The 25,055-nt window shown below is 43.4% G+C and overlaps 5 protein-coding genes across 9 annotated transcripts; 1 reads left to right on the top strand and 4 right to left on the bottom strand.

Annotated features, from left to right (window-relative positions):
* Positions 1-2,834: 2,834 nt before the first annotated feature.
* Positions 2,835-6,448, bottom strand: ccnq (cyclin Q). The gene is made up of 5 exons (XM_085909236.1): positions 6,071-6,448; positions 5,736-5,919; positions 5,517-5,649; positions 5,167-5,385; positions 2,835-4,315 (listed from the first exon to the last, which is right to left on the bottom strand). Exons 1-5 carry the CDS (start codon positions 6,219-6,221, stop codon positions 4,226-4,228), a joined length of 777 nt encoding a protein of 258 aa, XP_085765362.1. The 5' UTR covers positions 6,222-6,448; the 3' UTR covers positions 2,835-4,225.
* Positions 6,314-9,056, top strand: cfap126 (cilia and flagella associated protein 126). Of its 4 annotated transcripts, none has more exons than XM_085909273.1 (5): positions 6,314-6,749; positions 6,824-6,886; positions 7,417-7,491; positions 7,576-7,764; positions 8,548-9,056. In XM_085909273.1, the coding sequence occupies exons 1-5, from the start codon at positions 6,723-6,725 to the stop codon at positions 8,758-8,760; spliced, it is 567 nt and encodes a 188-aa protein (XP_085765399.1). In that variant the 5' UTR covers positions 6,314-6,722; the 3' UTR covers positions 8,761-9,056. The 4 variants fall into 4 exon arrangements, with proteins under 4 accessions (XP_085765399.1, XP_085765390.1, XP_085765383.1 ...); XM_085909264.1 differs by having other exon boundaries at positions 8,545-9,056; XM_085909257.1 differs by having other exon boundaries at positions 6,318-6,749; positions 7,576-7,776.
* An 800-nt stretch (positions 9,057-9,856) lies between these two features.
* On the bottom strand, positions 9,857-13,685 carry LOC147061662 (alpha-1,3-mannosyl-glycoprotein 4-beta-N-acetylglucosaminyltransferase C-like). The gene is made up of 5 exons (XM_085909222.1): positions 13,440-13,685; positions 12,869-12,980; positions 12,628-12,772; positions 11,506-11,760; positions 9,857-11,429 (listed from the first exon to the last, which is right to left on the bottom strand). Exons 2-5 carry the CDS (start codon positions 12,962-12,964, stop codon positions 10,528-10,530), a joined length of 1,398 nt encoding a protein of 465 aa, XP_085765348.1. The 5' UTR covers positions 12,965-12,980; positions 13,440-13,685; the 3' UTR covers positions 9,857-10,527.
* A 1,197-nt stretch (positions 13,686-14,882) lies between these two features.
* On the bottom strand, positions 14,883-20,616 carry ap4b1 (adaptor related protein complex 4 subunit beta 1). Of its 2 annotated transcripts, none has more exons than XM_085909201.1 (14): positions 20,426-20,616; positions 20,173-20,301; positions 19,642-19,866; positions 19,422-19,552; positions 19,054-19,201; positions 18,695-18,980; positions 18,420-18,518; positions 18,093-18,204; positions 17,829-17,912; positions 17,621-17,724; positions 17,269-17,476; positions 16,896-17,204; positions 16,308-16,424; positions 14,883-15,866 (listed from the first exon to the last, which is right to left on the bottom strand). In XM_085909201.1, exons 1-14 carry the CDS (start codon positions 20,560-20,562, stop codon positions 15,388-15,390), a joined length of 2,568 nt encoding a protein of 855 aa, XP_085765327.1. In that variant the 5' UTR covers positions 20,563-20,616; the 3' UTR covers positions 14,883-15,387. The 2 variants fall into 2 exon arrangements, with proteins under 2 accessions (XP_085765327.1, XP_085765336.1); XM_085909210.1 differs by having other exon boundaries at positions 20,404-20,563.
* A 708-nt stretch (positions 20,617-21,324) lies between these two features.
* On the bottom strand, positions 21,325-24,662 carry sephs3 (selenophosphate synthetase 3). Its single transcript, XM_085931135.1, has 8 exons — positions 24,274-24,662; positions 23,647-23,750; positions 23,403-23,510; positions 23,160-23,314; positions 22,984-23,074; positions 22,795-22,894; positions 22,394-22,606; positions 21,325-22,253 (listed from the first exon to the last, which is right to left on the bottom strand). Exons 1-8 carry the CDS (start codon positions 24,551-24,553, stop codon positions 22,015-22,017), a joined length of 1,290 nt encoding a protein of 429 aa, XP_085787261.1. The 5' UTR covers positions 24,554-24,662; the 3' UTR covers positions 21,325-22,014.
* Positions 24,663-25,055: the final 393 nt, after the last annotated feature.

The following is a 25,055-nucleotide window of genomic DNA, read 5'->3' as shown; positions in this document are numbered from 1 at the left end:
TAAGCAGCATTTAGCTGTTACGGTGCACACAATCGGGATATAGAAGTGAAGTCAGTTTTGGATTTCCAGTTAAAATTTGTTCTTCTTTCATGTGGTTTTGATGAAGCCCTTTTAAAGCTAAAACATTGTAGTGTCTTCATATAGTGAGTTCATTTTTGGGGGTTTGCAAATTTAACAAACGGTCCCCCATTTTCACTCTAGCTGTCTTTGCCACTGTTACCCACAGATTTATATTATGTACATTTTATTTAAAGGGGACATGTAACAAAAAAATGACCTTTCAAGTTGAGTGTCTGGAGTGTGAATTAAAGTCTAACTTAACTTGCACCAAATTGAGCTTCTTGCTTGTATATAGCAGTTGTGACTTTTCTCCCTCTGCTCAATACAACCAGTAGTAGGTTGTAGGGGCCTCTGGCACTGTCCATGGTGCTGGAAGTTAGCACACATGAGTGCTGAAAACCAAAGAATCATGACTCCTTCCATGCATTACGCTGCCCCACTCTCACTCCCGCCACAAACAATGTACACGTATGACTAAAGTGAACTAAATATTGTCAAAACGTATTACGCAGTGAAGAAAAAGAGGAGATGTGTATTTATAGATATGAATTTATAAATAGATATCCCTTCATCTGGACTGCAACACACACACACACACACACACACACACACACACACACACACACACACACACACACACACACACACACACACACACACACACACACACACACACACACCTTGACAAAAAGCTTTGTTGCTGATTTGATCCATCCCTCCTTTTATCATCACATCATCTCCCAGAGGCATATTAAAATATCTGAAACACTTTCATTTCAGATGAGAACTCATCTGTTCCCATAGTTCCATAAATAAGAACCCAAAAAAAAAAAACTCCAATACTTTTCATGTCAAGAAGGAAAGGTGGAATCTTGTGGGAATGAAAATTGCTTGTGATGATCAAGTCACATGGAATGCAGAAAAATGTTGGTGAATAGACAACCACCACCAACGTGGGGACATTTATGGCCTCTTTTAAGAGAATCTTGGATTATGCCTCTGAAAAAAAATGAAAAGGTGTGAAAATATTGCAGTTGAGGAACTAGTGTGATCTATCATGAAATCATGGCTTGGCAAATCCTGTATATGTATATATAAACACTAAAGCAGTAGAAATTGTGAATAGGGGTTCTCATTGGACAAATGTTCAGAGGCCGGGGTGAGAGCAAATCGTGTATTTGCCTCAACAGAGACTTGCCCGCTTGATTTTAGTTACATAAACAGGAATGCCCTTGAAATCAACTATTTTAAGTGTCATGCCTTAGGACTTTCCACGTTTAAGGTCACGGGCACGTGTTGCGGCCGGCAGCTGGTGATTTATATAATTATTTGAATTCTTACACAGTCTGCAAAGCCCGATGAATGAGCACTCACTGACACAATGTAATATATGCCAATAAATGCTGTGTCAGCACATCATTGTCTCAAAGCAATCAGCTTGACTTTTTAGGATGGCTCTTCAAGTGCATGGCAGTTCCTTGCCAGCATGTTTAAGGTCAAAAATCCATCTGCGCATCGACACGCCATCCTGTCCCTTCCGGAGACTGCATGCGAGCGAGACTGGGTGCATCACGCAATTTGTCTTGTTTCGTCTAGTCAGCAGTCACATCATCAATAAACACAGATGGGCCACTTCCATCAAGTTGACTTGCTATCATGAGTTTCTTTCTTGGGGTTCCCAATCATTGATATATCTTTTTGTACTTTTTTTGTTATTTGTCAACTCGTCCCACGTGGAACCTTTTTCACATGCCCTCAAGCTCAAAGTAAGATACAGTTGTTAGCTGACAGCTAGCGGCGGGCTTCGACACGCCACGCAAACACAAACTTCCCCTTGAACTCATCTTCTCGTGTCAAATGTTCTCTTCCCGACCTAAATGCCATCAATCCATATCACTCTTTCTTTCCACGTTCCTGCCCCACCCCACCCAGTTCTCCTTGCCATCTGATGGTTAATTCATGGAGTCTGGCTGAACATGCTTCCTCTCCATTATTAATATAACATTAGGGAGACAAGAGGGAGGGGCGGGGGAGAGAGAGGAAGAAGAGGAAACAAGGAATCTGGAGAGAGGAAAGACAGTGGAATGAAGAGCGGGCAACTGGGATGGGAACGGGAAGGGGAGAAAAGTCTTTCGTCCCCAAAAGCCACGCCAGTGGCAGAGTGACAGATGAGAAGGGAGGAAATGTGTCGGAAGGAGGAGGAAAAGTGTGCGGCACGTGATGCTGCTGCAATGCACGCCATGTCTCCTGTCCCACAAGAGAGAAAGGAGCTCATGTCTTTCTCTTCACACACATCAGAAAAGGGGTCAATAGAAAAAGGCATATGAGGTGACAATTTTGTTTCATTTCCTTGGAAAAAAAAAAAAACACACTAAGAGGAAATGAAAGCTCAGGACAGCCCTTGCCAGATTTCAGTGCTCAGTTCTATTTGAGCCTCTGTGCATTCTGCTTAATGTGAAAGCAGCATGTCCTGAAATAACCCACACACTGACTTATTTCTCACATTTCTTTGACAGAAGTGTGTGTGTACTGCATGCCATCAATAGGGTAGCCCACTGTCCTGTGTTGCATTGACTTCATTTTTGGGATAAATTGCACTTGCAGAGTAGTTTTAATGCAACATAGTGTTTTTACTTGAGTATTTATTTTCAGATGAAACAGCCGTTTAACCCTGCTACATTGATGTGTTGCTACTATTATTTATCAATCCATACTTGTTTGTTTTATCTATCATTGGTTATTTCATGAAAAGTTGTATTATTTTTGTTCAGAAGTATCGGAATTTTTTCTCATTTAATTTCACATTCAGACTGTACACAGACCCGATAGACAGATATTTGGCATTTTATGCAAAGTCGCTGACTAATATGTAATGTCGTGATCCATGGTTTCTCAAAATACAGTCATCATATCACAAAACATATTCCAGACAAAGCTGTAGGAAGATGTCACAAGGATGGAAGTTCTCAAGTGCCCTCACTGCTCTACACAAAGATGGTTGAAGACGTCCGCGGGGAAACAAAACAATTTGGACCCGACTCCTTGAGGACACTCCTTGGCAGAAGGTTGTCCACCAAGCACTTAAGATAATGAAGAGCACGGCGCTCAGTACTTGGATCCTGAAGGCACCAAGTTGGTTAGTCAGTACTTCAGTAGCTTTAGTTACATCCAGCTGGATGGCAGTGACCCTTCATTTTCATTCACGACAGCCAAGCATGCCGGAGAAGAAAAGACACAGGCCGGATGTGGTAGCCATGTGCTCTTCTCCTTAATATGCGCTAATGATCTGGTGCTAATTAAGGATTCCTAAGTGGGGGATGTGTGGGACTTGCGTAATCATTGACTCACAGCAACACGTCCCTTGTGGAACACTGGAGTTGATCCTCAACGTCTTGCTGAAAATCAAGCCGTGATGGGCAGGTGCTGAAGGCATATCAGACCGACCAACACGTTTGTGGGAGCAGAAATCCAGCACAGAGAGCTTAATACCCTTTTGGTGACAAACAGTTGAGGGAAGAAATAAGTAAAGAAAGACACTGTGCCAAATGAGAAGAAACAAAAGTTAGGTTGGTGCTACTTGAACACAAGAACTGCTTAGTCCCGGCGATGACCACAAGAAAGAGTTTAGTGAACCGATTGAGATCTATTGCATATTTGCTTTGTGCTCTTCGATAAGAACAATTCAAACATTGATTTAAAGTAAAACAATTGCATAAAATATGCATCAAGTGGCTCACAAACTGTTCTGGAAGGAACTCCAGGACGGGAACTCCCTTTAACTTCCAGTAGTTGAGCTGCCGCATCCAAATATTGCTCTCAAGATCTGGCTTTTTTTTTTTCTTCTGTTGACTGACACGGAAATAATGTAAAACAATTACATACAACAAAGGTCAGCAATAACCAGTCAAAATCAGGTAAAAAGATTCAGTCTGCTGCCACGATTAAAATCATTAAAATTTCAGAACTCTGCAACCAGGAAGAAGGAAATGAAGATTTGTCGCCCCGCGGTGTTAAGCCAGGGTAGTGCAGTTTGTGTTTTTTTGCCTCAGCTCCATCTCATGCGCAAATTTCCTCACGCATGAATGCACTGCGCAGTTCCCCACAGAAATGACGCATTGGCAAATTATCTACGCGCAGAGCAACTGGTGTTTTGTCGGCAGTGTCCTCAGATACACTTGGCCTCCATGTCGTAGAGTTGGAGAAGGTCAGAGATCACAGCATCTATGTCAGCTTTGGTCACACCATCACAAAGCACCTGCACGCAAGCACACAACTCGGGCTCAACGTGTGAACTTCAAATAACTGCGATAGGGCATAACAAATCTCGACTTTTTTTGTTGAAGGATTTGCATTTAAATAGAGCGAGCGCCTTGCAGAGCTTCAACAATAGAGACCTGATTAATAAAACTGCTTGACAATGGAACGTTTTTAAGTGCGCCGCAGTCCCGATTAATATAAGAGCATGAAGACTTTGAAGATGAACCGAAGCTGGAGAGGGACAGTAGGTGGTCAATCATCTTAAATCCATCTTCAGATGTGGATTTTTGGAGGGGGAGAATTTATCAGGAACATCTATCAAGAGTACAAAATGTAATCGACCTGTGCAATAACTTTCTACCATCAGTTTTGCTCAGGCCTGTTTCAAAAGTTCATTTTTAAAAATATTAATTTATTTGAACCACAATTCCAAAGAAATATTTCATTGGGTCATTTTCATTTCTAGAGAGATTTTTAACATATTGTTTTGACTCCCTATGTTTTTATGTCTGATCTTTGGCTGTGTTTTTTTTTTTTTAAAGATGAAACCTGCTGCACTGTCTACCACACAAATTCCATGACATATTTTTCATCATAACACAGATTACCGATGGAATAGTGGACGTCGTTTTTCCACTGAGAACATTTCCGAAGTCTGTTACTAATTCTAATACACATTTTTAAATGTTCCAAATAAAGTATGATTTGTTACACAGGTGCGCACACACAAATCAAAGTAAAATATTTACTAGATCTTGGTGCAGTCCATTTTTTTTTATATATATAAATGATTCAAACAAAATGAATCAAGCAGCATGTCGCAAACAACAATGGAGAGCCAATACACACCTGCCACCACCGTTTCTCCCCAACAGGCAGCTCCACTCCATAGCTGTTGAGAGCCAAATACAGTGTTGCTATAGCGACGTGTTGGGGTGTGTGCCGGATGCACATAGAGCCATGGTAGCAGTCTCGAAGCAATGCCCAGCAAGTCTCGGCAATGGGGCATCGAGACCAAGCGTGCCGGTTCACCAGCGACTTTACGGACGTCACGTAGTGGAGTAGGTACTAAAGAGAGGGTGAAACGGAACAAGCACTGAATACGGCACACTATTTTTAGAGTCGCAATACAAAATGTCACACGAGGAAGATGGACACTAAGAACGGACGTTTGCTCGCTCCAGCACATGCAGACATACTTTGTGCGGATGTTCAAAGGTGACTTGGAAATTGAGCTGTCGGAGGATGAGGAGCTCACATTGCACCACACTGTCCCTTAGATCCCAGAATTCCTTATCACATTCTAAAGGAGGGCTGTGCCTATTGAAGTACCTGGGAGGTGGGAGACAGTATTGTAGTGGGCAACTGTGACATAAATCCATCATTTCACAGCATCAGCTGATTATTATTATTTTTACCTGTGGCTTACGTTGATGATGTCCCGGGTCCGTATGTGCTGCTCCTCCACTTTGCCTGCCAGGTACAAGCAGCTCATGGCCACCAGGTAGGGTTCATACACACTTACGCTGACACATTTGAAAAAGTTGTGGTACAACACGCACGCTGTAGCAACAGGCACAGAGCGCATGCCCAGCTTCACTCCTGAACAAGAAATGAAGATTCTTTCAATTGAATTTCTCACTGATGTGATCATACATTTTCACTTATGGGTGATGTTCTTTTTTTCTGCAGGAGGTCAGATTTGGGTGCGATCCTACTGGCTGTTCATTTGTCGACGAGAGAAGTTGGTTACCTGCTTCCATTGTGAAGCGACACACGCGAAAATGAGTTTTCATGTCCCGAGCAATGTCCGCATCTCCATCTCCGCCAGAAGAGCTCCCGGCAACCGGATCCAGAGGTTGATCCCGAGGGGCAGGCGAGCGAGAGGACGGACCCGGTTCCATGATTTCTGGAACATTAGCACTGCAAAAACTAACTTCCCGGTAGCGCGAAAGGTTTACACGCAAAAGACAAGTTAAGGCACGTCAGTAACTGTTGTTGCCCAAAAGTGAACGCAGCACTTGGCGTGACTGAATGCTTGAACAAGCTCGCACAATGCTAAAGCTAACCAGTAAAGGCATGCAGAAACCGGAAGTAAATAATAGAATATCCGGTCCAATGCTAGGCACGGAACGCGACATCGTGCACATCATTCACTCCACTATGGGTTCACTTAAAAGTGAAATCTTCGCCCATATTGCAATGACGTCGACGTTCAATTCAGCGTTCGTATTTCGCTGATCGATGATGCAACATGACTCATGACGTTTGCATTCTGCATTCTTCTGCTACAAGAGATTTTTGTGGTACATCGTCAACATTTCTCATGCGCTCCAAATAGGTCACGTGGTTGGGTTGCTATGCAACGATTCTACGCAACAAACCAAATTTAAACAGTCGCAGAAATGTCATCCAATTTCTCAGCAAACCAGGTAATTATTGGCTTTAAAAGCGTGCTTATTTGTGTTTCTCACCTGATTATTGTAAGCTTTGTTTCCATCATTAGTACAACGATGCCTTCAAGCCTCAGAAGCTGCAGAACTGGTGCCAGCCGAAGCAACCCACCAAGGTTATGACAGCACTTTTAATATGTTTGCAGACGTACTATTCAAATGAAGCAGTTATCATTTAATATTAGGGTGTCCAAACTGAAAACAATGCAAGGGCCGTGTTGATACTCAGCTTTAATTGAACATGAAAAAAAATCAGTGTAGGTAAGGAATTAGAAATGTTCTGCATTGCATGCACCATACATATATTTATTGATACAGGAAATATGACAAAAACACCAAGAGTGGTTCTCATTTTGAATATTTTTTGGTCGGCCTTGCACCTGACACAAATATCGGGCCTGTTCTGAGTTGCAGCAGAAGCATTCACTCAGCACAGCTTTTTTACAGAGAACTTAAAACACACACAGCTGGAACTAAAAGGAAAGTGCTGTACATGAATACAAATCGTACGTAAAACAAAGGACAATTATTAAAACAAAAAAAAACAAAAACATTAGACAGTTCTAGTGGCCCCAACTCAAAAAGAGAAGAAAACAAACCTCTTCTCCTGCCTCAACACTTCGGTACAACGTGTGCATGTTTATAGGCATCCACAGCACGGCAGGGCCGCACTACGTTTATTGCAGATAACAGAGGATATCTACTCCCTGGAAAGTCAAAGGTAAATCCTTGAAAACATTTCTTACACAGTGTTAAAAATAAAAAGTTGACATGACTTCCCTTGCCACTGTGTGTCATGCACCAGAGAGGCAGCGCCTGGCCTGACTTTAAAGGAACATGGGATCTACCTACTCGTATACCAGCGCAGAAAATCAACCCCACCGCCCGCTCTCAAGAGGGTCTGGCAAGACTCCAGGCCTGGGGCTTGGACCCTGAACACCTAGACAAATCTGGGCCACTTAGAGGCAGCAAAAACACACGTGCTTCGCAGGATGTGAGCAAGCAGGTTTGGGCTCCAGTGCACGCACGCGCACGCGCAAACACACACACACACACACACACACACACACACACACACACACACACACACACACACACACACACACACACACACACACACACACGGTTTATGCTACCTTCAACATAGATCATAAAATGAACCATGATAACATTACATTTTTTACAGACAAACTTTGATCTTGGTTTCAATCTTAAGTTGTAAAAAGCACAATGCTTTGAAATAAGTAGAGAAGGACACAAGACCTTTTAGCCTTTCCCCCTGCAAAATACTGTGCCCACTGTTTTCCATTTTTTCATGCGCAAATACGAGCTGGGCTCAGCCACATTCCTCAGGTAAGTGGAAATGGCAAAAGAGAGGATCATAAAACTGTTGACTGCTAGGATTAAGCTCTCAAAGCTTTAACAGGAACAATAAAGTAAGCAGAAGTTTTCCCTGTTTTGTGTTGCTTCAACTGTACATTGCTTAAACTACTGTGATGAATTTAATCAGTGGGCCTTATGCACTTTAAACTAGTGATGGGTAAACAAAGCTTCAAATTTGCATCATGAATCAGCTGGGTTTTTTTTGTCCTTTATTATATAAGTCATAGCAATTGAAGCCACTTCGAAGCTTCAAATTTGTTTCATGAATCAGTTGTATTTTTCTTTTCTTAATCCTCCTTTATCATATAAGTCATGCTGGGCAGTTTAAGCTACTGTATTATTTAATTTCCACATTACAAGTGTGACTCACTCCAGTCTATGTTGAAATCAGCAGGATGGTGCCGTCTCGGACTCATTGGCCCCATCTGCAGCTGAAGCCCAGCAAGAGCCTCAAAGCCGTCCCGTTTCTGCAGACAGAAGTGGCAAACAGGGACAGCAGACGCAAGCAGATGCAGATGAGGTATCATCTGTCAAGCTGCCTGCCGCCGACAGACCAAAGGATGGCGAAACTGTGACGAGCAGGCCGCAGAGCCAGAAGGCAATGTGAGCTTCGCGGACAGTGATAGCAGAAGGCCACCAAATTCTGGTTCGGTGCCAGCCTTAACAACCCCAGAGGAATTAAAAATAGCAAATTCATATCATCCCCTTTTCTAAACTGGGATGATTGTCGTGGTAGACCAGCTCACACTAGTGTATAAATAGGAAATTCTAGGACCTCTCTTTGAAATGTAATAGCTCTCTGGTCTCTTTATCTTAACAGCTGTCCATTTAGGATGCCTCTGAGCTGCAAGTCTAGGAAAAAAAAAAAAAAACATGGTTCAAATAAAATACGCAAATGCATTGTTGTGACTTAAGTGTCCCTTTTTTTTTTTGCAGTTTAGTCACTCACATTCCAGCATTTCCAAAATTAAAAACTGCATTTTCTGTCACACCCAATAAAAACTAGATAAACATGCCTGCAGTCAGTATTAGTCAGGTTAATAAATATTATCTACTATTTATATTTGTAGAAGGGAAAAGAAAGCTCATGCTGAGAGGCCTTCAGCGTTGACATACTTGCATGATGGAGTATGCAATCTAAATCCATCTTAAGAACCATGAGCAAAAACACAGAACAATCCCCTGAGCACAGATTGGATATCACCCCATGACTTGTGACTCAACTTAATAAAACCTCATGAAGCACATGAGTCACTACATCCCTCACCCCCACCATGCTTGCAAATTTAGGAATAGCGAGCAGGCAAATACAAATTAACTACACATATAAAAATTGATGTTTACTTCTACCAAATCGCCTCAGTTTGTTAGCATTCACAATTTATAGCTTTTTTTGAGAGCTATTAGTACATTCTAAATCAGGGTTGGGCAATTTAAATCTTGACATGTACCTACAGTAATCTAAATGTCTGATTAATATTGCATTTGTGGAATATGATCACGTTACCGACTAGTCATGGCTTACCTGGGTTTGGTCATGTGATGTTCGCAATCTTGAGTCCTTAGGGCACTGTGATGTCATTTTCAGTGGACAGCAAGTAGCAAAATGGCCACCCCTTACGATGGATCAAAATGGGAGGATGTTGCTGCTTAACTCATATTCCACAAACAAAATATTAACCAGAATGCCATGTTTGGATTACTGAGGGAGGACCATAAAACATTTCAGTGTAAAGAATTTCTTTTTTTACTCTGGTTACTCTTTAAACAATGGAGGGGGCCACAATTTTCTACCAGTGCTACAAACCGGCCACATAAGACTGGGCAATTCCTGAGAAGATAAAAGACACAATATTCTTTTTTTTTTTCATTTTGTTCTTTCATTGAATAATATAGCACAGTTCCTTCATATATTATCTAATATATTTCATATACAAATATATCAAACATTCTTTCAGTCAGTGACAAGTGAACTCTAAGTTTTATTTTGACCAATTAAGCATCAATAAAACGCTCTGGCTATTATTATTATTATATTCTCTTGACAATTCTGTACGTTTTTGTTGCTGTTGCCGTGAGTACAGCTCAACAGAGATTGAAATCTGCTCATGTCTTAAGATGAACAGGCACATTGGTTTGCATTTACATTCAAGAGGGAACTCAATCGTGTCAAGTCAAATCAGATATACCAAGTCAGGTGAAACAAACTGATATAAAAAATAAAAAAAATAAAGATGAGAAAATACCTTTGCATTAGCTGCTTGTTTACAAAAAAAAAAAAAAAAAGACTTTTTCTTGAGCTGCTGCACCTCCGTTTGGTTTTCCTTTGCTCAGGGATTGAAAACCACCGCTCAATATGATCCAAAACAACAATTCACATTTGTGGAGTTGAGCTGGGCTTTGTTGCGATCCTGATTTTCTTAATGACTACCCAATCCTTCTGCCCAGCTGTGACTTGTATCCTCAAACACGAAGAAGTGGATCCATAGTTTTTATCTACTTCTTGCATTGCAAACCAACCATTCTTCATAGATCCCAATTGATGAAAATCTTGACACGATTTCTCCTCATTTGCAGTGGTGATCACACTGTGTCCTATTTCCACCTGCGCTGAGCCCAAAATATCTTTGCCCTCCGACCCAGTCTCAATAGTTATTCCTGTCACCACTCTTGGGTCTGTAAACACCACAGTTAAATGGTTGCCTTTCTCTGGGGAGCGACCCCAGAAGAATCCTTCCCCGGCCTCCCAGGCTAGTTTGGGAAAGTGTTTCCCGTAGGTAGACATATCAGAGAAAACCTCCGCTGGAGGATTGGAGTAGACCCCTTCCTCAAAGTCTTTGTCCTTTAGTTTGTTCTCATTCCCTTGAAATGAAGAGAAAGTCCCCATGTGCTGGAATAAGGAAGGCTTGAAAAGGATGGGCTCCTTCTGAGTCAGCAGCAGTCGAAAGTGAGACATCAACCAGTCGCAAGGCATTTCCTGATAGAAGAGGAAGAGAAAACGTGCCAGCAGAGGGAGGTGGGCCGACTTGTAGAGTTTGCCAATGTAGCCGAGGCTGGAGAACTCCAGCATTGCCCAGGTCGTCTTCTTGGCTTCTTGCTCCTCGACGCGCTTTTTTACAGTAGTGAGGAAGTTCTTGGCGGCGGAAACGTCATCCTCCAGCTGGAGGTAGTATCTGCCCACACCCGAGCTGTAGTGCACAAGAAACGCATAATCCAGGTTTTGTTTGGAGCGGTATGATACTCTTGCTGGAGAATCATTGTAGTTCCTCTTTAGACCTGTAGGGGAGTCAAAGACAAGCTATATAAACACAGTTGACCTGGATGATGATAGCGTAAAATGTTTGCGCTTAACCTGCAATTGGCGGATAGCTTTCCTCAGGGATATGAATGACCAGCAGGTGACCTTGCTCTAGTGCTGACGAAAATTCAAATTTGATTTGCGTCACTGTGGTCGTCAGCCAGTTGACATCGAAATCTGCCAGCAGAACTACAACCACCATGGAGGAGCGCTCTTCGGGAGATGATTGGGAGAAGAGGGAACCCAACGTGGGGATCAGATAGCTGCCCTTCTTCCTCTTCACCGACGATAGTCCAATACATAGATACCCTATCAGGAAGCATAAGAGCATGTACCTTTTTAAAATCACATCATACTACATCTTATCAAATAAGATACAGTCGAGCCGTTAGATAAAACACACTGTTCAGGTTTGTTTGTAACCCATTCAAAAAATAAATCACAGATACTTTTAAAGACAGACCTACGTATGGACATTCCCCCCCCCCCAAAAGAAAATTGCATACTTTTTAATACAGTGGCCACATTTTTTTTTTTTATCTGAATATTAGGGCTATAGTCAACCAAAAATAAGTCTTGGGCGACTTTTAGTCATCCAAAAGTTTGACCATCTGATTGGTCGCTGTGGCGAAGAAACAGCTAGCTAACCGTTATTTATTGATGAATTAAATCGGCTATGACACACACAGGCCTGTTGACTGGTAGTCCATATCAGTCCTGATAGGCTTGTCTATCACTCACAGAATGGTCGGGTCACACAAGGACCTCAACTGCCATTCAAATGTCAGGTAGGCCACCCACCGGAACCAGCCACCGCAGCTGGTGTCTCCTGTCGGTTAAAGTTCAAAATTGTGATGTAAAAAAATGGAAGGGCGAATAATTTCACGTCTATGAGTTTTAGACGGTTCTTTAAGAAAACCATATCTGAGTTTTTTCATTATATTATTTTCATTTAGAATCAGTTTTACAGCCGGTTTATTTATGCCCCCCACACCCAGAGTAATGGTTTAAGCCAAAATCTAAATTGACATCAGCAATTGCGCAACCAATAACTGCTTATCGACCACCTGATCAGCATCTGTCAGACATGTTTGCCTTTAACTCCTGCTGGTATCGGCCAACGTCACAAGTATACCTTGAAATATGGCCGAGTATCAGAAATGAAAACAAACTTACTCATTTGAGTGGCTGGTACCCCTGCAAGCAGTTGATAGGTCACATTGAGAGGCAGGTAATCTCCCCGTTCCACCCATGACTCCATACTGACCATCCTTTCTGCCTTCCATGTAATGTTCATTGGCTCCTCTGACCTGTTCAGGGTCTGCCAAAAAAAAAAAAAAAACTCCATTCAAATATCATGAACTTTCATGATATTTTAATCATCAAAGTGGTTCATCTTCCGTGTGTGTATACTTACAGTGTCAGACGAGTGTGAATAGCGAACCAAGTAGAAGCCCCCCACAAGGAGCAGCAAGAGCAACACTGCATGTTTCTTCTTTGAATGACGTCGCATTTCCCTTGTTGAGTACCTCAAAACATAGAAATGTGCACACAGAAAAAAAAAGTAACAAAAATTCCAAGTTCCTCGCTCACAGTTCTTCAAGCCTGCTCCCGTTTACTTTTGTCCCGGTAATGTTACATGGACGTGTTGTAGATCTCGGGATGATGATCTTTTCCTGCATTTTTTTTTTTTTTTTTAAATTTTCCTGGATTTGGTTTTCTCCTTCTCCACACAGTCCGCCGGTACACGACGCTATGACACGCCGTCTGATATCATGAGCTTTCCGCGTTACTGTTTAATTCCTCAAGTTACCAGGAATGCTTCTTTTTTTTTTTTCAGCTCGATTACACATACAATAGTACACATCAACCAGGGCAGCTCTTGCAAATTCTTCGGGTGATGACAATCTACTCCTTCCGCAGTAATCTATTTAGGGGCGCGTTCGGAAATAGGCTACGAGCGCGCCCTGGTTGGTTCGCTCTCTCACCGTTCGAAAGCTCAGAGCGTTGTTGAAATGTGCCGTTTGGTTCATCGGAGTGCCTGTAAGGCGCTTGGTGCGCTCCAGCTGGAACGTGGTGCGCCACTGCGTTGGAAACACTCGAAGCACGTGCTGCTGATTGGTTTAAAACAGGTGGCGTTCGGAGATTAACGCACGCTGTCTGCCTTTCCGAACACACCCACTCATAGATAGGGTCGTAGTAATTTCAGAACGCGCTCAAGGTCAGGCAAGAGCAGGGGCGGGCCTAGCCAAAACTGCCGCCCCCCCCCTCCCTCCACAAATTCACCTCCGGGATGGATGTGCGATATGATTAAGAGGCGAACCAACACTTCAAGCACCAATACTTTTACGTTATCAGTCGAGTAGAACAGTGATTAAGATGCTTAAGTGGGTCTAAATTGACCCGTGATTTTTTTTTTTTAATATCTTTAAAATAAAAAACTGTTATTTCATATTCCAGGAATTCCTCAAAAAATGATTTTTGACATCATGCTATTGAAATGTTTAACTTTACCTCTTATATATTTTGAGAAATTGAAGTTTTTGTATTACTAAACTAAGTTTCCATAAGTGCGTCAAAAATGACCCACCTGTATTTTCTATGGAATTCAATGGGACAGTTCCTCGTCAACTGTGGTTGTCAGGAGTAAATTTACTGTGGACCACACAATCTGTATGAGAAGTGTCACTCCTCACGAAGATACTTTACATAGCAAGAGGGTCGGACACAGAAGATTCTTCTTATATCTCCTCTGAAGAAGAAAGTGTCCAAAATATATCAAACAGAATGAGTCGGAAGGGCTCTTACTAGAGCGAGTTACCACCTACGCAGGGCAGACCACAGAGCCACAAAACCCTCAGAAGTTGGCCGGGGCCTGCACAGGGGCTTAGAACTCCTGTCTTGCCAAGAGACGCATGGGAGCTCATTATCACTGATGATATAATACAAGAGGAGATGAAATGCACAAACCCGGAAGGACAGAGAGTTGCAACAGCTAGAGGAAAAAATTGGAACAATGTCAGCAAAAATGAATTCATGGCCTTCATAGGATTGACCCTGCTTGCAGGAAGTGAGAATACCTGGGGTTTCAGTCCATGAGCTATTTGGAAGTCCTCTAAATAATCCCATGTACAAGGCCACCATGTCGATTGGGAGATTTGAAGACATTCGCCATACCTTGCGCTTTGACGATAAAAGGACCAGAGCCTTCCGGCTGGAAAAACAGACCACATGGCAGCCTTTCGTTATGTATGGGACTTGTTTCGGGGTCATTTGCCGACAGATGAAGCCTTCCAAGTCCAGGGAGGTTCACAGCACAGTTTGGCTTCAACGACAATCTTACCATGGTCAAGGGAAAGCTGTTGTGCTCCTGAGCACGATGCACCACGGCAAAGCAGTGGATGAAAGAAACACACGCACACACACATACATAGAGTTCACAGTTTTTCTATTGTTGTTCCACGTTTTTCATTTTGAAAAATGTCAAAAAGTGAAAAATAAAGATATTTCAAACATGAAATCATTGTGTAAGTCCTGTAAATATAATACTGAATGTTATATATATGATTATTCTGAAGCAAAATGGTAAAAAAATGGCATAAAAGGCATTAATTCTAATATGGGATCATCTTTGACGATTATGAAAAAGATTAAACCTATAAAACTGAGGCATTGAATGCAATGCGGTGGAAAATTTGGGTGCAACGGACAGACAGACACAAAAACACACATCTTGGTAGGACTGACACAAAGACTCCCAACTCTCTACGGCTGTAATCAGGAAATCTTTCATACAGTATTTGTTTTTGTACAAAGACACCTGGAGCAAAGCAGCAAAAGAACAGGAAGTAAAAAAAAAAAAAAAAAAAAAAACCATCAACACATTCACACTCATAACCTTTGCGTTGCACCAACCTCAGCCATTGTGCTGCACATTCATTCCCTCTCTAAAGACAATGTATGCAGTATAGTGATGAGTATAGAGAGGAAACCCCGCAGAGCTTTGTCATCTTTTGCTTGCTGCTTTAGAGTCACCTTTACTTCTTCCATCGGCCCGTTGTCCTTTGCCAACTCATTGCTGTCTTTCTCTTCTTTATGTACCCGTTTCTCTATTCCTCCTTCCACCACAGTTTGATTTGCATTCTTACCATCTATGGTGTCCTCCTGTGCATCTCCTGCCTCTTCATTTGCCTTCCCAGTATAAAGCAACTCTCCCAGTATGAGTGCGCTGGAGGAGGGGGCTTCGGTGTGCGTGTAGAGGAAAACCCTCCAGGGGAGTGTGTGTGGTGGCGTGAAAGCCAGCGTCTGAATGTTGACAAGCTGCATTGCAGCCTGAAAGCTTTGAGGGGAACACTGAGTGACATTGCAACACCGGATGTGTTCTGTCATACAAACGCCATCCTTTTCTTCCACACCTAGGAGTAAAAACCAAAAAAAATAGAGGTCATCGAGAGAGCCATTCTTCATTTTTTACTTCTATTACTTTGTTATTCATTTCGATTGAATTTCATAAAATGTGAGTCACAAAAACAGAACAAATATGTATCGAGTGAAGCACAGAGGCCCGAATGAAACAATCAGTGTACGACGAATTTTTTTTTTTTTTTCTCATTCAATGCTCCGGATCAAGGAGTAATCTTTTCAAAGCACAGAGATAGGTTTGTTTGGCCATGAAACACAAGACACACCTTTCATTAAAGATTGATAGAGGAATCAAGGTGACACACAAAAGGTTGGCTCATTTGACACTAAAACCCTCGAGATGATTAACTCAAGCGGTGAGAGTACGCCACTGTGTTACAGTTGTTTTTAGACAGGACAGGACAGACCGTGGCCTTTGTTTGACACCATGTTACCTCGCAGCCACAGACGCTCAAACTCTCCTGCAGTTAAAGTAGGGAGCAGGCTGAGAGGGACTATGGCGCTGGGCGACGGGGCGTCTGCAGGCGATGGTGTGTGCTCGGTGACACCCTCTGAAACAGACGCATGGAAAGAAGCGACAACATTAAAGATTTATTCTTGGAACAATTGGAACAGTCAGCCGGGCCTTGAATTAATTGACGCTCAATGAAATGTATTGATGGGGGGGAAAAAAAGTTAAATAATAAACCCGATACATTCTTTTAAAAAATGCTTATAAATATTCAATTCCACCAGACTGAGCTGTTTCTATGGTCGTCATCAATTTTTCTATTCTTCCTTTGTTGTGATATCAAACAACCCAAAAGTCAAACTTAAAACATGCCAGCGTTAATCCTCGTCATCCGGAGTGTCCAAAACTTTCTCTTCAAAGCAGCTGATACAGGGATGGAAAAAAAAAAAGGGCCCGAGTGCAAATTTGACATTCCTAAAGTTGACTTAACATGCAAAAAAAAAAAAAAAAATCAGTGTAGGCAAAGCAATGCTCAGAACTTATTGCCATACATCTTCAACGTCAAACTCACCTGTCTGAACACTTTGAAGATGACATGAGTTTAGGGTTTCTGAGAGGTCAGAAACGGGGTCAAATGCTGCGTGTTGAGAGCTTCTGCTGTTTACTGATTCTGTCTCCGAGGTGCTTTGCCAGAGAGGCTTCAGAGTGTTGAAGATGGGAGCCCAGTGGCTTACAGGTTCTGCCGGACGGCCAATAAGAACGCCAAGGGAGGGGTCGGACCTCCGACCCTGGAGTACCTTGCGTGTCTCGTCAACTCCGCATTGCAAAAGGCGGTAGTAGAGAAGTGCCTGATCACGGACACACATGTCTGTCTCCTCATCTGAAAGACAGAAAAAGGTCTGAAACACTGATATCTCTTCTGTTGAACACGCGCACAAACACACCAATGGCGTAATGCAGCAGCCTTCCAAGCATGTCCTGAGTCTCAGCCGGACGGCACAAAAACAGCCTCAAGGTGGCAGTCAGTAACTCCATCTTGACTGCCGGAGAGTTCTCACACCTCACTCTGTCAATGAATACCTCCAAGGTGTAGGGGGCGCTGCAGACTCTATCGCCGTAGGTTCCCAACAACCAGAGCAAGGCCTGCTTGCCCTGGCAGGAGGAGGCAAAACAGCGTTTCTCATTTATCTCTCCTAATGACACACCTAACAGTCGGAAAATGGAAACTTTCGGCTTCAATTTCCAGATAGATATTGGCGTTTTGGGGATGAGGCAATAGTGTTGGGTCGCCCTTACCTGGCTGTCCTGCAGTATCTCCTCACACCCCTCCAGAGAAGAGCACACCGTTTCACTGCATTGAGGACACACCCAAACTAGGTCCCGCATTGTCTGCACCACAGCTGCAGAATTGGGAAGGGGCAGAGTTGGCACGCAATAGCAGTCGATAAAACCACACGACAAGTCAAACACAAATCTGGTGTAGCTATAGAAATGATAATAATACCAGACGTGATGTTGTCCTGTTTAAGCCCGAGCAGTCCGGTGAGAATCACTAGACATCTGTCACTGTAGCTCCGCCCAATACGACCTACAAATTGAAAATATAAGCTACTCAAGCAAATCCGTAACCTCGGCGTAAATATCTACGGCGGCACTTGATGACTAAGAATCAATTTGGGTGACGGTGGCTGTTTGACTCGAGCAACAAAAGCAAAGTAAACAACGTTGTCCCACGCCTTCACGTGATGCAAAGTGAGCGGCTGTTTACCGACAGCTGATATTGCAGCCTGGGCAGTGTCAATGTTGACGTCAGTGCAGTACTCTTTCAGTTCATCCAGTAATATTGCCACGTTGTCATCGTTCACCAGCTCGACCAGTACCTGCGCACACAGCCGTACTCAGATTACTATCGCGAGAGGACTTGGCTGGCTCTGTTGATACTGCGATAAGGTTACAGATAATGCAAATGCATATTTCATATTTGGTGTGGATATTCAAATAAAGAGATGGATTTACACCTGCTGTAGATGTTCAGACATAGACATATATTTAGACAAAGTTATCAAGAAAGAGAGAGTACAAGAGAGGGATCTACCTGCATCTTCCTCTGCTTGATAAAGGCTGGCTCAGCATAGCCGCAGAAGAAACGTTTGTAGTGTGCCCCCATCATGCCGGGGACAGACCTCAACAGCAACTGTATGAGGATCATAACATGTATCAGACTTGAGCAAATATATATATATTTTCTTGAAACTAAACACGCGTCATATATTTAGTGAGCATGCAGAGTAACAATAATATGAAAAAAAACTACGACAGCATATTGTATCCATCCAAGCACCGTTTTATATTGTCCAAACACACACTCGCCTGGATGTGGCAGAGTGCGGTGAACCTGATTTCCCTGGACGCGCTCCCACACGCGGCCAGCAGTGGGCCCCGCACTCGTTCCAAGGCTGCCAGGCTGACTTTAGGCAAGGTCGAGCACAGGCTGAGGAAGAGGCCCAGCGTGGAGGCCATGACTGGCGGGTGGGGGCTGACCAAAGAGGCGTCCAGCATGGACAGGATGTCAAAGAGCTCGTCCTCAGACTGAGGTTGGTAGCGCTGGAGGATCTTAAGCACCTCGCTCTGACCCCACACGTCGCAATCCTTCAGCCTGGGTCCACACACAACAAAGAATTTGTTTACATCAGCTCTTGACACGTCTGTTATTTGAAATCCTGGTCAACCTGTTGAGGAGGTGATGAGCAATGGGTTTGTTGATAGCAACACCTCCTTCCTCCTTAAGGATTTCCTCCAAAGCCCGAAGGCAGTTCACCATGACGACAGGATCCGTGTCCCTGAGAAGGCTGTACAACTCATTCACTACTCCTGCATCTGTGCAAATGATCACCATAAAAGTTTTAGAAAAAAAAGTGTTCATTTTGTATTTGTGCATTAATGTCTGAACAATCAGATAAAATGGAAATAAATAATTCTGAAATTTAACTTAGATTTGCCTCAAGCTTAGTCTCACCGATATATTTGATCAATACAATTTTCAATATTTTTGCTTCCAATATTTGTCAATTTTGGCATTTTCATCCAAGCAACTCACCTATTTCAGAATTTGGTTGGAGATTGTGCAGTTTGGCCCAGCCGAGCACGGCGACCCGTCGCACACAAGCTGCTCTGTCCCTCAGTCCTGCTGTGAGAGGCTGTTCCACATACTCCACCAAACTGGGCAACCTAAAACACAGACACAAGTCAATTCTTTACATCATCAACTCATCCAGAATGACGGCCGGCATGGGCAAACTCGAGAGTGTGCGAGTCACCTCAGGTTGGTCATGTTCCTTAAGGCTAGGCTGCGGACCATCGGATTTGGATCCTGACAGTCTTTCCTCAGTGTGTTGATGACCAGCAGAGACAGCTCTGGATTCAAAGAGGCGTAGGAGCACAAAAAGACATAGACCAGCTTCTTCTGGACAATGTCTACTGTGGCACATGCTTTGACCATCTCACTGAACAGGCTGGATACATCCACACCCTGTGACATCAGCCTGAACCACAGGAGGGGGAAAATGGGGAGGAGGTGAATTGTTACTTTCAGTTTCCAGTCAATTAAGTTAAGTCAAGTGATCGCTACTGCACATTACTATAGGCTGAAACCTGATGAAGTCTTCCATAGCATTACTATTACTTCATAAAAACTTGGAGCATTCTGACCTTTTGAAATGTTTGCATATGTATCACATTAATATTGTTGCAAAGACTTGAAAATTGCTCAACTTAAACTATTCAATATGCTGGTGCTTCAAGAGCAGGGCCACGGATACTGCAACTATGGAGCTTTACATTCCACCAACCTGATGACTTTGAGGATGACGTTCCTGTAACGCAGCTGGTCAGACTGGACGTGGGGGTTGGCCAGAGCTCTTTTCAGGTCCCTCACCGTATCCTCACTGCCCAGGTATGGCATGGTGGACGCAGATAACCTGCGTGGTCACAAATCAAGATAAACTGTATTTAAAACACATGGCAGTCATATGCAAATGTATTTCTCAAATTGAAGCTAATAACACCTTTAACGTACGTACAGTATTTAACTCAAACTCTCACATCAACTCTTCGCACTTTGATAGATGTTTTGTTTTTTCCCGTTGGACTTCCGTGTTTCTTCTTCTGTGATTTCTGTTGATGCGTATGCCGCCCCCTAGTGGTAGGCGAATTTGGAAGGAAATAGTAAAACGTCTCATGTGGATGGATGCCGCTCCTTTTCTGGGGGTTCTGACGCATTGACCAGCACAAGCAATGATGTACTACCGTCAGGCCGGCCAGCCGCTTCAACGATTTTTAATACTATGCATTACGGTAACACGCCGGGGCTGCCAACCCGAGTGGGCTACCTTCAGAATAAAAGCTAACAAGTAATAAATGGGCGTTATGATTCGGATTTACAATTTAAAAAAAAAAAAAAAAAAAAGCTAGCAATTTCAATTATCCCAGGATCGTGACCAGGAAAGTTCATGTTGATTTAAAAGATGACGTGAGATTAAATTTGAATATCCATCCATCCATTTTCTGAACGGCTTTGTCCCCACGGGGGTCGCGGGCGTGCTATCCCAGCCGTCATCGGGCAGTAGGAAGGGGACACCCTGAACTGGTTGCCAGCCAATCACAGGGCACACAGAGACCAACAACCATCCGCACTCGCACTTATTTTAGAGTCTTCTATCGGCCTACCAAACAAGTTTATAGGATGTGGGAGGAAACCGGAGCGCCCGGAGAAAACCCACGCCGACACGGGGAGAACATGGAAACTCCACACAGGGAGGGCCGGACGTGCTACCCAGTGTGTCACCGAGCCGCATTAAATTTGAATATGTATAACGCAATTATGCGTTCTCTCTGTCCTATTCTCCACCAATCACAGTTAAACTGCTAATAAAAAAAAACTTCCTCTGTTGAATGTCATGTTTTTCCTTGCATGTCACAAAAAGACGAGAAACAAATTGAATGTTTTTTTTTATTACTGATTGTGAAAAGCAGGAAATCTACAAACAGCTTTAGCCCTCCAGCAAAGCAAGTCTGCCTCACCCTTCCAGTGACAGACATCCACTCCACCCGGCCCCTTGACTGGGATTTGTAAGGCAGAGTTTCATAAACTGGAAGAATGTGACTGACTTGGCGCTGGATGACCAATCAGCCAAAAAAAGCCATCTGTACCTGGCACCACTTGTCCAGACGAAGCTGCTCAAACCTTCCTCTGGACTGTAATGTCTGAGCCAGACACAAGACAGACGCACAATTCCATTTGGGGAAGAAATTCATTCATAATACATTAATTTCATCCCTCATTCAAATCAAGCCAACAAAACACGGCGGCCCACGTCACATAAAAACCATCCATACATATACGCACAAATTTCCCGCCTGCTGGATATTCATTTTAACCTGTGGATTTGTCAAGGATGATTTGGAATGTTATTTTCTTCATTTACTTATTTGGCATTCGTTCCAAATACTGAAGATGACCGTTTGTAAAATGAGTCTGACATTGAGCTAGTACAGCTTGATATCTGACAAGGTCATTTGTCCATTTGACCAACTACGACGGAGAAAAATGAAAGCGATGATCTGTGCTTTCCAGAAGAGATAGGCGGCATCCTCGACTTTCTCACACACACCCACATTCATAAACACACAGTTTAAGACGAATTGGGCCCGGGCAAAGGGCTGGCAGAGTTGTTTTCCTGATTGGCCACTTGGCTTCCTCGTGGTGGGACCTCAATGATACGGGGCTTGTCGATGATGCGAGCGCGACGGTCTCCCTTCTCTACAATTCCAATGATCCAGGCGCCCTGACCTCCAGACCCCGAGCTTTGGCTCTTCATCTCTGAACAAAATTTGGCAGCCTGCTCTCTGGGCAGACAAACCAGCAGCCCACCTTTGAAAAAAAGAAAGAGAGTGCATCATAAACACAGTAGGAATACCTTGACCTTGCTTTATACCTTTTCTAAAATAATATCACAATTTCAATCTTGGTGTATATTTCCTAGCAACAATAGTTACTGCCGGTGTTCCTACCGGATGTCTCGGATGATGTGCCCTGAACCAAATTGAATATGTTGCCGCATGCTTTGCTGACAGCAGTCATTTTGGCGATGATGGGAAGGTTATGGATGACAAAGGCCACATCGTTGCGTTGTTGTGTTGCCAGGTTGATGGCGTGTCCCAGCAAACCAAAGCCTGTGACGTCTGTTGCTGCGTGGGCCTGGAACTTGTGCATAAGACCTGCGGCTGAGGGAAAACACAAACATAATATCGAGATAAGCAGGTATTCTGATTTGCCTACGCATGCAGGCACACACACTCACTCCCAAAAATGATATGACAACATTCTTCTATGTTTTCAAAAAATTCAATCGGTCTTTTTTTTTTGCCATCCCTCTATCGAAAAACAGATTATTTCAATGGATTCTGCATACCTGTACGGTTGAGTGTTGCCATTGAAAACATAGCTTCCTGATAGGCCTCTTTCACTTCCTGCTTTGTGACGACAAGCTTAATCTTGTTCCACCGATCAGGCTGGTTGGACAAACAATTCAAGAAAAGAAGATGCGTCGCGTCAGAATACTCATCAAATCCCGTTTGACTGCGCCTTGAGTAGAACCGACCTGCTCGAGCCACTGGTGAGCATTAACAGCCACTTGTGTCCCCAAAGGCTTTGTGAGGACCAAGACGTCACCTGGGACAGCACCGTCTGGCCTGGAGAAAAGAGGAAGTTATTCTGCCTATATAATAATGATCAAACAACTGAAAAAAACGATTCTGTTGACACACTCGCACTTACATGATGAAATCGTTGGGCTGGCAAACAACCGAGGCCACTCCCCCTATAATGATCCATGGATTGATCACAGTCTGGCCGCCTGTCACCGAAGTCCCTCCCTCCTCGGCAGCATCGCGGAATCCCCGAATCATGAGCGGCATGACGCGCTCGCGGTCCTGCGTCGTATATTGTGATCGCATGAACAAGGCTTTTTAGTTGATCTCATACAAAATTCAACTGGGAAACTAAGTTGAGAAATGTGACCTTGTCATTCATCTTCTGGCTAACACTGAGCAGCATCAGCATGTTGTCGCACTCAGTGATGCCCATGGCGTAGAGATCACTGAGGACATTGGCACATGCAATCTTGCCCTGGAAGACAAAGGTCAAAGTAATGATTTAAGGATCATAAGAATAACTAACATTCATGGCTGTAGATGGCTAGAGTGGTTGTCAATAGGGATGAACTGGAGAAATGTGCCAACTAGTCTTGGAGGGCAATCCTCACCATCATGTAGGGATCCTCCACAAGCGGGTAAAAAAAGTCTGTTGTTTGGACTAAAGATAGCCCGCCGTGCCTTAGAGGGATCACACAGCAGTCCATTCCCACTCCTGAAATTAGACAGGAAATATGAATTTATGTTTTACACGTTACTGTGCATCGTGCAACATTGCAAATTGTGAGTAAGTCTCACTCAAACAACTTGTAGGCAATAACTCTACACTGGAGCCAAATGTGCACAATAGTTATAATAATAATTTCTTAATGTTTACTATTGATGATATTGTGTGTGTGCCTCGGATGGATTTTGTGCGCCCTCTAAAGACTGACATCCGGGGACGAGTCCTGTCAAACTCCACGTAACTCAGTAAAGAAAAGAACATGATGGCGCAGAGCATGACCCGATTACAAATTATGCTGACTCATGCTACCTTGTCAATTGTTTTTCTTTTTTTTTTGGTTTTTAACCTTGCACGTTTCTGACTGCATAACTTTGGCGCTTGAACGGTGGCCAGAAACATATTGATCCGTGACAGCGGCATATGAGCACACGTTAGCTCGCCCGTTTAGCTACGCTAGCTAACAAAGTCAGGTATCGCGGTGCTAGCTTGCGCAAGACCAACGGTTTCCTACCAAGCCGAGGACCGGCGGGCAACTGTTGCGCGAACTCAGATGCGTTGTCTCCGTCCTTCCCTGGCCCGTCGATCCGGTTGGACTCGAGTCCCGCCAGGAGTTTGAGCAGAGCCTCCTGCGGGACCTTGCAGCCTCATCCTTTCAAGTCCGAATAGGCGGTGAGACGAAAGCCTCGCTCCAAGCCGTGTTCCTCGGGGTTGAAAGGCTTGTACCCAGGGGGAAAACATCCCTCGGTTCCCATCGCTTCTGTTTGGGCAGGTGGGGAGGTTGAACCTGACATGTCGGTCTGGGGAACCTTCAAGTTTTCAACGCGGGCGGAAAGGAGACATGTAATCGGAAGGCTAGAGTCCACGATGAATGGAGGAGCGGGATGAGCGGCTAGCGTCAGCGCGCTCTAACAGGAAACGATAAAACAACTTTATATTATGTCAAAATAAAATATTGAGGTGACCGCACAACAGGGCGTCTACTGTTTAATGAGTCTAAATTGTACACATGGTTTCAAACAATTGGAGATATAGTATAAAGAACATTATTGTTTTAGCGGACTCAAATATAAGCATACATGAAAGGTAAAATTTTACGCGTAAAAATCTCATTTTGTAGTAATCTCTTATTTTGAAAGCAATGCTTAATTCCCGAACAGCGAGCTGAGTTGCACAAGAGCTGTAGAGACCACAATATAGAAAGTTTAAGACATTCATTTTGAAAACATCGTTGTCTAATTGCAAAAATGAACAATTAAAAAGAAACAACAACCAACTGTCCATGACCTCGATTCA

The sequence above is a fragment of the Syngnathus leptorhynchus genome, chromosome 1 (genome assembly GCF_054491065.1).
Source record: "Syngnathus leptorhynchus isolate UIUO chromosome 1, UIUO_Slep, whole genome shotgun sequence".
Classification (NCBI taxonomy): Eukaryota; Metazoa; Chordata; class Actinopteri; order Syngnathiformes; family Syngnathidae; genus Syngnathus; species Syngnathus leptorhynchus.
The sequence above is the reverse complement of the archived record's forward strand: the minus strand, read 5'-3'. Positions and strand labels throughout refer to the sequence as shown.